The following is a 12,379-nucleotide window of genomic DNA, read 5'->3' as shown; positions in this document are numbered from 1 at the left end:
TGCAATCATTAGCAAATTCAAACATGCAACAAACTGGAGACCCTGACATGATTGTCAGTAACAGGATCATTTGGATCTGGATTCCCTGGCCTAGTGACGGATGTTTTCCATTTGGACCTGGATTACCTGGGCTAAGGACATATGTTTTCCAGTAGAGGCTAGGAACAGCATAAACATGTTTTATTCAACTGTTACAAAGCCTGGGTGAAGAGCTCACTGCCGTGTCTGTCAGGTGCGGTGGGGTGGGGTGGGGAAGAATAAATAAAACAATCAGAAAGCCTCAAAACAGGTTAAATAAAATAAGAAAAAAAGTTGGCCGGCAATGGGAAAACACTAAAGAACTGTATAATAAACAGTATTATTGATGAAGGGGCTGCTCTGTCTGCATGAAGAGCGATGAATAAAGCAGCCCTTGGAAATCTGTTTGTCAATGCGTTAAAAAGGATGCAGTGGGGAAAAGATAAAGCGCACACAACGAATCAGAAGACTCTTTCGTTTGCGCAGGTGGCAAAATGTAACAGTAACTTTGTGCTGACTCTCGGTGTACAGCACAACGGGAGAACAAAGATACAAAGGCAAACTGCCAAAACCAGGCTCTTGCTGGCCGGCAGGAAATCACAGGAAATCATGCAACAGCCAGAGGGGGATTAAAGGAGCAAAATAGAGAATTAAAGCAACAAAGAGAGGGGGTGAGTAAATGAAATACCTCCTTGTCTTGTCAGGCACAGGAGTGGGAGAATTTCATGCACTGAGCTGTTGGCAAGCTAAAGAGAAGGGACAGGTCAGATTGTTCAGAACAGTCTCCAATCCCATTTCCCCCACCTCTGATGGTTTTTTCTCTCTCTTAAACTTATTTGTAGCTACGGTTTATGCAGCTGCTTCCTCTCTGCTCCCCTTGCTGGCTTTTCTCCTTCTGTGGGTTGTGAAATGCCCAGACAAATTTCTGCCTTTCTAAACTTCTTTAATGGGTACCTATTTGGCTTCTCTATTCCTACTGTGTCTTATATGATTTCTCTCACCTTAAAGTGTTTTTATGTAAGGACGGGGAAGAGGGAATACTTCACATTCTTTCCTCTGTAGCATGTTTCTGACTACAGAACTGTTACTGGTTTATTTTGTTATTTCAAATAAAGAAAAAAACCCACCTGTGTGATTTGGTTCACTTCTAGATTTTGGGAATGTGTGTTTGATTTGCAAAACCTTCTCTTGTCTCACTTCCTCTGTTTTTAAAGAAAAGCTCACAAGTCTGATTTTGCAAACAGTTAAAGAGGGGAGGAAGGAGAGAATAAATCGTTTGATGTGAATGGTAAAACCTACCGGTGTGACACTCAGCCCTGTAAAACCACAATGCTTCCTTTGTAAAAATACAGTGTCATCCAAACTAAGAAATCAGGTGCAAATAAAAATAAAGTAAAATAATAATTCACAAAGGACCAAAATGCTAAAAACAAAAGGGCTTCAGTAAGTCCAGTAAAACTAATGATTTTAACTCTTGTTAAGTCCTAAGGTCAAGCATGTGATATGCTTTTCAAGGAACAAAACATACTATGACTTTCAAGCAACAAAATGGTCACGATTGTTTTGTTTTTTTTAAATCCTCGCATAACTATTCATCTCTCGTCCCTTTTTCGATATAGCTGTACTCACAAGGTAAGCGCAGTGTAAATTGCTTTAAGTCAATTGAATTAGTACAATTAAAGGGACAAGGAATTAATATAAAATGAATGAACTTTGATTGAAAGATTAAATAAAGGGTCACCTGCCTCATCAATTGTTTGGTTTTTGGTTTGTTTTCTAACATGCATTGTTTTCATTCATTGTCCTGTAAGTGGAGCAGCATTCGTCTTGTCCTATACATGTGTTATGTGTTTGTGTGGGTCACATCATTATTTTGCTGCTTCTTCTTGCAACAATATCATCCGTAGCCCTGTTTCACAATTACCCTTCCTCTTCCGCGGGCGGCGGGCTCTGTTATTGTCTAGCTACCCCCTGTCTGGTAATAACTCGTACCTGGCCATGGGTACCTCAGAGGAGTGCTTGGAGCTGTCAATAAGCTGGTGAAGCTACCATAAGAGGCTGATCTGAAATGTCACCCAGCCAAGACACGTCTGCTCACTCAGTTTCCTTTGAGAAATTACATTGTCTAGAGACAAACAGACACCAGCTCAACAGCAGGGAGACCGACATTTGCATTCACCTTTGCCTGTCCGTGTATCTGCCTTAAAATCTATTCTAGGCCTTACGGGCCACAGCAGAAATGTTAGACCCTCCTCAGCCAAAGTGGTGCTGGACATCGGACCTCTCAAAGGCAGTTGCTCTTATGGAGAAAACCTGTAACTTCTGCCGCGGTTCTGGTCCCGCCAAACCTTTCCATCAGGAGGTTACTACAAACAAAACCGAGCTATGGTACGCTCGACTCAGCCCAGGACGCGACTCTCTGCTGTGGTGTGCGCACGGAAACGCTTCGCCTCGCCTCGTCTGCACTTGCTTTTCCTGTCTAACTCGATGGGGTTCTGTCCCGCCCTGGCAGAATTCCTCCCCTTCTGGAGGAAAACGAAGGAGAAAGAAGGAAATGTCCCTCCAAGAATTGAGATTTTCATTACAAAAATAAAGTGGGAAAATGGAAAGGGAGAAGATAAAAGTAAAATTTTCATCCCATTTTGATGGAAAAATTTGAGCCAGTTCCAGCTGTGGCTTCGTTTCGACGGGAGCTGGTTGCAGATGGCCTGGGACTATTTCCCAGGGTAGGAATTCAAACCGGCACCTCCCAAACTCAGGGCTCTGTTCCCAGCTCTGTTACAAAACCTCCATCGCAGACCTTGGCCGACAGTTTCCAAAGCGGCCTGTGATTTAGGTCCACCTGCTCCTGGGGCTCTGCAAGCGGCAGAAGATGCAGGTGTTAGTTGTGATGGACATAAGTAGTTTGGAAGGATACGTTTTTCCTCAGGTTTCGGAATAGCAGCCGTGTTAGTCTGATAGGAGAGAGGTCCTAGAGGCCAAATTTAGGCTGTTAGGTACGAGATTCCAGAGTAGCAGCCATGTTAGTCTGTATTCACAAAAAGAACAGGAGTCCTTGTGGCACCTTGGAGACTAACCAATTTGTTAGTCTCTAAGTTTTTCCTCAGTAAATGTTGGTAAACGCTGATTACACCAGACACACCCAACCCAAGGAACAGATCTTTGCAACAAAATCACAAAATTTTCCGATAGGCACAGTAAGAAAAATGCTTGTGAGAATTTATTGGAGTTTGATTTGAGGCTCTTTGCTTTGCATATTCTGACAGGTGGTGTTGACACTTTGTGCTTTAACAGTTAGAAAACTTTAATTTTTTGAATCTCAGCATCAACTGTCATTACATCATTATGGCCCCCGTCATTTCCCACAACTGTGAACGTTTAAATGGATAAAAATAGAAAAAATGCTCAAAAATAAAGATTTCTATTATCTATGGAAATAAAAAAGCTAAAAATAAAACTCAGCCCGCCGGAGATATAAGAAGATGCTTTATCAAGAATTGTCGCTCCCAGCTGTGGTGCCTGATTTCACCACTAGGGGTCACTCTAAGACTAAGCAGCCCCACCCACTAGAATTAAAATTTTCTCCATCAAAATAAAAAATCTCCAGAGGATTTGGTCTCTGGTTTGTTTTATTCAGTGCAACAAAATAAAGGGGAAGCGAATCCATCTGGGAGCGCGGAGCCCCTGGGAGGGGACAGTGGCTGCGGAGAGGAGCAGACGCAGGCAGAAAGTTGTGTTATTCCGTGCGGTGTGGCCACTGCATGGGCGGGGGCTCAGGAGAGGAGCTGCGTGAGGAGGAGCCCAGCGAGGGCTGGGATGAGGAGCCCAGCTGGGCCCCGTGCTGTGCCAGGTGCTTTGCATTTGAGAGTTAGATCCACACGGACGCCTGCAAAGGACCCCGAAACCTCTGTTTCATTTGCACAGACAGCCTCAGTAGCACAGCCCTTCATGGTCACCGGTATGACTGTTCCACCTGTGTGGGAAGGAAAAGCAGGTGACGGGTGTCAGGGAGCAAATCCCCTCCTTGAAAGGTTTGGGACACAATGGCCACTCCTGCCTCTCCTCTGCTCCTCAGAGCTCATTCCAGGTCCCTCACAGCCTCCATCTCCCCATCTCCTCCGCTCTCCACAGCCTGTCTGGCCCTGGATGGTCTCTCCCACTTCTCCTCCGCTTGGACCCAGACTCACTCTGTCTCCTTGAGCGAGTCACGGGCAGCTCTGATCTAGATCCCACCCAGATTGGAGCAGGCCTGTATTAGCCACAACATTCAATTAGTAAAGCAGCAGCTCACTGTTGGTGTGAGCAGTGGGATCTCTAAGAGGTTTTGTGGCACCGTGATGGGACTCTGCAATCTAGGTTCAGTTCCCAGCTCTGCCACAGTCTTCCTGTGTGACCTTAGGCACGTTTCCTTGTTTTTCTGTGCCTCAGTTTCCCCATCTGTGAAATGGGTAAAATGCTTCTTCTGCCCATTTGGATTGCAAGCTCTTTGATGCAAGAACTGTCACTATGAACTTGTTCAGTGCCTGGCACAACGAGGGTCTCCCATTTCTGACTGGGTCTGTGTAGCACCTGGCACCCCAGGGGATCCCAACACTCAGACATGCCCCACCACAACGAGCTTACAGATTAAACTTTATGTGGGCAAAAGGTGGGCGTAGAAACAGAGACAAAGAAAGGGGAAGCCACTGGCTCAAGGTCACACAGGAGGCAGCACTGGGAATAGGACCCAAGTGTCCTGATGTCCAGATGATATCTTTACCCAGCAGACCCCCACAGCATCCTGTCCTAACGGCAAGAGGGAAACCAGCCAGTGGAGGGTGCCCCAGAGCTGGACCTGAGCTAATTCCCAGGTGTAACCAGCAGGAGGCACCGCGGCAGGGAGTCTCGCCTTGCTACACCCCTGGTCAGCAGGGTTAAAGACACAGGTGCCCCCCAAGGGAAGTGAGGGCTGAGGAGCCAGGAGCCCAGTGTGGGAGCCCTGAGGAACCCTGGCAGGGGAAGACAAGTGCAGTTTCCTTGAACTGTGAACAACAAAGGAAAAATAACCAAAAAATAAATGAACAGAAGTTACCCTTTGTTTCAGTCCAAGCAACCTCGACACATCGGGTCTCAGCTCCAGTACAATCTGTGATCTCTTCATGGCACTTAGCAGAAAGCATACCAACGCAGGCTGGGCAGCTCCGGCCATTGGGTTTGGGGTCGGCCGGGGGCACTGGGAAGAAGCGGAGCAAACGCAGTCAGCTCGGGGGACGAGCCCCAGGACGGGTCGGGGCCGGGAGAGCAGCTGGGGGCTGCACAGCTCAGCCCCGGGGGCCCCCCCAGGGGGCGCTGTAGCTACGGGGACGCCGGCGGGGGAGGGGTTTGCAGCAGGGAGCCCTGGATCCCGCCCCGGGTGGGGCCAGCTGGGTTCACACCTGGTGGGAGCCTAGAGCCCCGCCCACTCAACTCCACCCAGCCAGGGGCTCAGTCGTAGTCCATGGGGCGCCCCCTGCAGGGCGGGAGGACCAGGCCCGGGACGTTATCGTGGGGCAGGTTCCAGGCAGCCGGAGGTGCAGGGGATGGGGCAGGAGAGGCGGAGATGGGGAGAGGTACCTGTCACAGTGGTTGTTTTGCAGGCGTCTCCCATGCAGCAGGCGATGCCCAGGTTCATGGTCAGTCCTTTCCCAAAATTCGTAGTGAGGGGGCCAACTTTACAACTTCCGGATGTCACACAGCCCTTGGCAATGATCTGTTGCTTCATTCCCACTGCATAGGAGAAAATGTAGATTTATTCCCCTTCCACTCCCACCCCATCAATGCCCTCTGCACAGTGATGGCCCTGTGACATTATCCTACCTCTACCCATGGGGAAACTGAGGCATGGAAAAGGAGAAGGAAATTCTGAAGGCACTCAACCATAAAATTGCAGAGCTACTCGCTGTGGTAGGTAACCTATCGTTTAAACCAGCCTCTGGACCAAATGGCCGAGGGCAGCTAATGTGATGGTGATTTTTAAAGAGGCCCTAGAACAGTAATGCCGGAACTAGAGGGGGTCAGAGCCCTCCCAGTTTTGAAAGAGGATGGACGTGGAACATCCACTTTTCACTGCGGTGGATCTTGCCTCCTTCCCCTCCTCTTCCCCGCGAGGGCCCACCCTCCGACCAGGCCAGCACCCTGCTGGAGCCCGGCCAGGGAGCCCAGGCTGTTTGGGGAGCGGTGCGGACCCTCCACCTGCCCGTAGGGCAGGGGCCCCAACAGGAGTTCCTGGCCTGTCTCCCTCCCTCCCAAGCTCCCCACCCGGCCCAGGGCAGGTGGAGATGGAGGGTCCACGACTCTGCGCTGGCTCCCCACATCTGGTCACGTGGGTCTCCCCAACCTGACTCTGGCCAGGGGGAGGTCTCAAAGCCACAGCCTGGCATGGTAAGAGTCACAGGGGCAGCTGTGGGGAGCCTCCCTCTGCCTTGGTGTGGGGCCCAGGGGATGCGTACATGCGCTGGGAGCTGCTCTCAGCCTCACCCCACCCTGGATGGGGGTGGAGGGCTTCCCAGCTCCACTCCAGGTTCTGGCTTGTCTGGAAGCAGGGCCTCTAGGGGAAAAGGGGAGTGGGCCCTAGCGGGGGAGGGGTTGGGGTGGGACCTCAGGGGGCAGGGCCTCCCACTTTTGGGAGGGCTCTGGTGCCTTTGCTCCAGAGGCAATCCTGGCAATACAAGCCGGCAAGTCTGATTTCAGTACCAGGAAAACTGGATGAAACTATAGTAAAGAACAGAATTAGCTGAAAATAGATGAGTACAGTACGTTGGGGAAGAGTCAACATGGCTTTTGTAAAGGAAAATCACGCCTCACCAATCTATTAGAATTCTTTGATGGGGTTGTGACACGACACCCCCTATTCATCATGGGGGCATGATTATGACAGAATTATGATGCAATTTGTACAAGATGAGTCACATTAAGAGTCATTGGGAAAGTTATGATTTGCTGAATGTGATTATCCTATTTTGGGGCATGTGTCGTTTTTGTGTCTGAAGTTATGAATATTGACTATGTATCTGCATTTCATATGTGCTTACTCTGTGTAACACCCACAGCTGGCCTTTCAGGTACAACAATGGAGAAACTCGACAGTGCTGATGGCCCATCAGCAAAGACAATGAACTATGGAAGAGCTTAGCCTTCCTGTAAATGTTTCAGCAAGCCTGTAAAGAATGGCTGCCATGACTCAGCAAGGCCATGTGACCAGATCACATGACACTGAACTCCATTTTGGGTACCTGTATTTTTCAGCAAACTGGACTGGGAATGGAATTTGGAACAAAGGGTTCCTCACATATATTAAAGCTATATAAGGTGGGGTGTGAAATCTCCTGGACTGGTAACTGGTTAAAACACAGGACACAAAGGGTAGGAATAAATGGTCCATTTTTACAGTGGAGAGACGTCCCACAAAGCAATTTAGTCACCTAACTGCCACCTTAGACACCAAAATCCAACATTTCAATCCTCAAGCTCCCAGCTCCGCTGCTGCCTGACCCTGTAAGCACCTAAACTCCCTAGGTCCCTAAGTTTCTGCTGATGGGTAACCACACAGCTGCCTAAATCCTGACACCTGGCACCTAGCTCATGGTTAGGCCTCAGCAGGACCACACAGTAGGCATTCCCCTGCCTATCTCAGGTATGGTGTCTAATCCAGGAGGCAGCCTCTGAGAAGAGAGACGTGGTTGGGCCCCCCACAAAACACAGCTGGAGGAGCTGGTATTTCTGATGTCCCCCAACCCCGTCTTATCCCCAATAGTCCAATAGCCAGAGAGCTCCCCCAGTGTATGTCAAAGTCCCACGTAAACTAGACCCTGACTTTGACCAAATAGTTCCATCGATGATGACTGAAATTTATAGATTGGCAAAGTAGCAAAAATGCTGCTTGAGAACATATCAGAGTTTGATTTAAGGCTATTTCCTTTGTATAACTTGACACACGATGTTGAGAGTTTTTGCTTTAACGGTTATAAAGATTTACCTTATTGCATCTCGACACCTATTGTCATTAAATAATTATTGTCTGAAACCCCTGTGCCATCATTTTCCTCAATTGAGAAAACTAGAATGGATAAAAAAGCTCAATAATAAACATGTTCAAAATGAGAAGAAAGGTAAAAATCAAATTCTCCCAAGAAGCTGAAATATTTAATATGAAATGGAATAGCAGCAAGAAGAAGGCTCGAGAGAGACCCGCTCCATAATCCAGTGGAAGGGGGAATTTGAAACTGGGTCTCCCACCTCCAGGCTGTATGTCCCAGCTGCTGGTGTCTCAAGGAAGGGCTGACCAGCTTCAGATGCCTGACTCCCAGCAAGGGGTTCCCAGGTGTGGATCCCAGCCAGAGTTGGGCACATCTGTGCAGCCGGGACTTAGATACTGAACTCTGGGAGGAAGGGGTTTAGGCCACGCCCCTCACCTCAGCATTTCCTATTGGCTGGATTAGGCAACTGCCCGCTCAGCATGCTGGCTTTTCTGGATCCCGTGCGCTGGACAGGGAGCCTGGGCCCCTCACCGATGGTCCGTGGAGACCACTGAGGGTTCGGCATCGCAATACTGAGCCTAAGTCCCCTTGCGGGAGTTAGCCCACAGGGTCTGGCCTAGAACCTAGGTGTTCTGGTTCCCAGTCAATCCCTGCTCAGACCCATGCACCCCACTTCCTTTCCAGTGCTGGGATTAGGAGAGGACCCAGGCGTCCTAGCTCCCCAGCCTGTTCACTGAGCCAGGTTGCTTAGGGTCCGTATCACCTACTCAATGTGGATTCTGCCAGAACGATGCCACAAGAGTCAAACCCAGCGGTGCAGGTCTCTAGGTCGCCCTTGCAGCTGGTTCCTGGCGCTTCGCAAACCTCACACTGCAGACAGGCCCCTAGAGATGGAGAGAGAACATGAGCCACCTGGATTTGTCCCTCCCTCGCCTTCCCCTGGGTTTGATCGACACCAGGTGGGGATCTAGCCCCACTGACTCCAGTGCGGCTACGGCAACAGACCCCAGCGGGGATGAGACAGAAATCTAGTTCCCAGCGTCTTGCGCTCTCCTTATTCAGATTCAAATCTGGTTCCTTCCAGGCAAACTTGCAGCGGAAGATCCTCTTTCCAAAATCTCCGTGTTTATTGGCCAGCTGGGAAATGTAACCAGTCAGGGCACGTTTTCAGGGATTCCAACTCCAACCATTGCCTCCCAGCTCCAGAATTGTTTCACACATTGCCCCAGGGACTTGGGACTTCCAGGCATCTCCTCAGGAGCTGTTTCCATTCAGACCTGGCCCCTGTTATTCTGCTCCTTCTCTTTGGTTCTTTAATAAACCATTTCGTAAAACTGGCTGCTCTGGGGTTTTGTGGCATTGGAGAAGTCAGAGCAGATCCTGTAGAAACAGACCCCACTCACCCGTTGCCAGGAGAGCAGCGAGGATGAAGACAGCAAGAGAAGCCTTCATGGTGATGGGGAAGCAGGAGATCGGCGCTGGGGTCTCTGGTGCAGCCAGGTCACCAACTGGGAGAATTATCACAGACGGGCTGAAATGAGATCAGAAGAGAGACTGAACAAGATAACAGAGCAAATAAAAAAGCAATCAGTTCGCAAACACCTACAAAATAATAAGGTGATAAGTACGAGTCAGCATGGATTTGTCAAGAACAAATCGTTTCAAACCAACCTGATAGCTTTCTTAGGGTAACAAGCCTTGTGGATGGGGGGAAGCGGTAGATGTGACTTTAATAAGGCTTTTGATACAGACTCACATGGCCTTCTCATAAACAAACGAGGGAAATACAAGCTAGGTGGAGCTATTATAAGGTGGGTGCATAACTGGCGTGAAAACCATTCCCAGAGTGTAGTTATCAGTGGTTCTCAGTCATGCTGGAAGGGCCTAACGAGTGGGGTCCCGCAGGGATCAGTTCTGGGTCCGGCTCTGTCCAATGTCTTCAGTGATTTAGATCCCTGGTGTTCACACAGCGGGCAGCAGACCGCACGCGGCTCCTCAGGGTAAGCCGCTGGTGAGCCGTGGGAGCCTGTTGACGTTGAGCGTCAGCAGGCAGGGCCGCCTGCAGCTCCCACTGCCCGTGGTTCGCCAGTCTCGTCCAAGGGGAGCTGCAGCTCCCCCGACCCACCCACTCTTAAAGTCACAGCTGGGGACCCAAACAGACCTTGATATGCAACCCCCTGCTCCCGACAAGGTGACTCTCAGCTGCACACTTTTAACAGCGGTGGCATCCCATGCCCAGGTCACGGACGAGCCTTCGACCTGCCACTGAAACCACGTTTTCCCCTGTGCCTTCTCCGTGGTGGTCAGGGCCTGGGGCCCGGCACCAACACCCCAGGGCCCCCAGCGGGGAGGAGAATTGTGCTGCCCCCTCCACTCTACTGAGCTTGGGTTTTGCTCCCCACACCACACAACGGTAGAACGTCCCCCACTCCCTTGGGATCATTCACAATTCCACAGAACATCAGGCAGCCCAAAACTGGAGGGCAGGGATGCGGGGGGAAGAAATTCCCATTCCCTCCTAGAGGCAGTAGCTATCTCTGTGATCTCCCCTCACTGCCATGTACTATGCATGGGCGATTCCCCCCCTTAGGGGGGTGTCACAACATTGCCAGTGCTCTCCAGCTGCCTCAGTTTCCCCACTTTCAGCAGAGGGCTCAGGCCACCTCCTCCTGCTCTGTTATGTCCCATGTTTTCTGGCAAGGTGGAGGGGACAGAGCTGATTTCCCTGCTCCTGGCTGAAGGAGTCCAGGAGTTTACACGGGAGTCAGCGAGACTCCAATCTTCCATATGTCTCCCGTACATCTCTTTGCACAGGCTGGGAAGAGAACTGAAGCATAACAGTGTTTCCTTTCGCATACAGCCCACCCCCACTGTTGTTTCTCTCCTTTAGCTACCCCCCTTGCATGCTGGCTCTCGTCTTCATTTGCATCCTTATGGGGCCAGGAGCCAGGACTCCTGGGTTCTATCCCCAACTCTGGGAGGGGAGTGGGGTCTAGCGGGTTAGAGCAGGAGGGGCTGGAAGCCAGGACTCCTGGGTTTTATCCCCAGCTCTGGGAGGGGAGTGGGGTCTAGTGGGTTAGAGCAGGAGGGGCTGGAAGCCAGGACTCCTGGGTCTATTCTTACTTCTGGGAGGATAGTGGAGTCTACTGGTTAAAGCATCCCTACACCAGAGGGGTTTCACTTACCAAATGCTCCTTCGGGGCACCAGGCTGGGTATAATGTTTGCCTGGCCTGGAGTATAAGGTGAGATTGTGAACTGGAAAAGATGTACAATCTGTCCGTCATGTCTCTGTGTGTGTCTCTCTCTCCTCCTTTAATAGCCAGGCTCAGGTGTACGCTCTGACGTGAGACAGAAACTCCCCACATTCGTCTTTGGCAGGGTCAATACATTTCTGTTCCTGTTGCCAGTGCTGCCCCCTACCCACAGCCCTGTGAGATCCGCAGGGTACGTCCAGACGAATGTACCACAGCTAATGGTACAATCCACCCCTGCCCTGCATCCTTGGGTGCCTTCCAGCAGCCTGCTTGGGCCGCTCACAAACAGCTCCCAGTGTGTAGGCCGCACCCTGAGTGTGTGTGTGAAACTGCAGCCTGCCGGCCACACCTGCATTACTGGCTCTCCCCAGCCTGGGTTATATTGCACGGTGATGCCAACGCACCCCCAGTCCCACCTTCTCACACAGAAACGTGTCCTGGGCTACCCAGCCCTCTCCTGAACAACCCAGGCTGATCAAAAGTCTGCCATTTCATTACAAGAAATTATATGTGCATATTTTATCACCCCAAATGGAGTTTCCCAGACACTTCAGTTCAATCACACTGGCTTATGTAAACAATAAAACAAGTTAATTAACTACAAAGAGGTAGATTTTGGTGAGTACAAGTACTAGGTATAGAAGTCAGAAATGAGTACAGGAAAAACGAAGATAAAACATTTACCAATGACTAACTTAACAAGCTACATTAGACACCAAGCCAGGTTTTTCTCACCATATGCTCACCGCTGGCTGGCTGGATCTTTCAGCCAGGAACCCTCCACCAGGCAAAGGAAGCATCCTTGAACTGGTGGAGGGTTTCCTCACCATGTGCTTCAGCAAGTTACTCCTTCCTAGGCGGCCATTTCCCATGTTGTATGTGTGCAATTGATTGTTCCTTCCTCAGTGGTGTACTTTGCATTTATCCTTATTGAATTTCATCCTATTTACCTCAGACCATTTCTCCCGTTTGTCCAGATCATTTTGAATTTTCATCCTATCCTCCAAAGCACTTGCAACCCCTCCCAGCTTGGTATCGTCCACAAACTTAATAAGTGTCCTCTCTATGCCATGATCGACATCATTAATGAAGACATTTAAAAGAATCGGACC

General features: G+C 50.0%; 1 protein-coding gene across 1 annotated transcript; it reads right to left on the bottom strand.

The window, feature by feature from the left end:
- Window positions 1-3,211: 3,211 nt before the first annotated feature.
- Window positions 3,212-11,271, bottom strand: LOC140902660 (phospholipase A2 inhibitor gamma subunit B). Its single transcript, XM_073322986.2, has 6 exons — window positions 11,198-11,271; window positions 9,416-9,543; window positions 8,780-8,896; window positions 5,611-5,763; window positions 5,090-5,230; window positions 3,212-3,991 (listed from the first exon to the last, which is right to left on the bottom strand). Exons 2-6 carry the CDS (start codon window positions 9,462-9,464, stop codon window positions 3,792-3,794), a joined length of 660 nt encoding a protein of 219 aa, XP_073179087.1. The 5' UTR covers window positions 9,465-9,543; window positions 11,198-11,271; the 3' UTR covers window positions 3,212-3,791.
- Between the last annotated feature and the right edge of the window lie 1,108 nt (window positions 11,272-12,379).

This window comes from Lepidochelys kempii, chromosome 24 (genome assembly GCF_965140285.1).
Source record: "Lepidochelys kempii isolate rLepKem1 chromosome 24, rLepKem1.hap1, whole genome shotgun sequence".
NCBI classification, from domain to species: Eukaryota; Metazoa; Chordata; order Testudines; family Cheloniidae; genus Lepidochelys; species Lepidochelys kempii.
The sequence above is the reverse complement of the archived record's forward strand: the minus strand, read 5'-3'. Positions and strand labels throughout refer to the sequence as shown.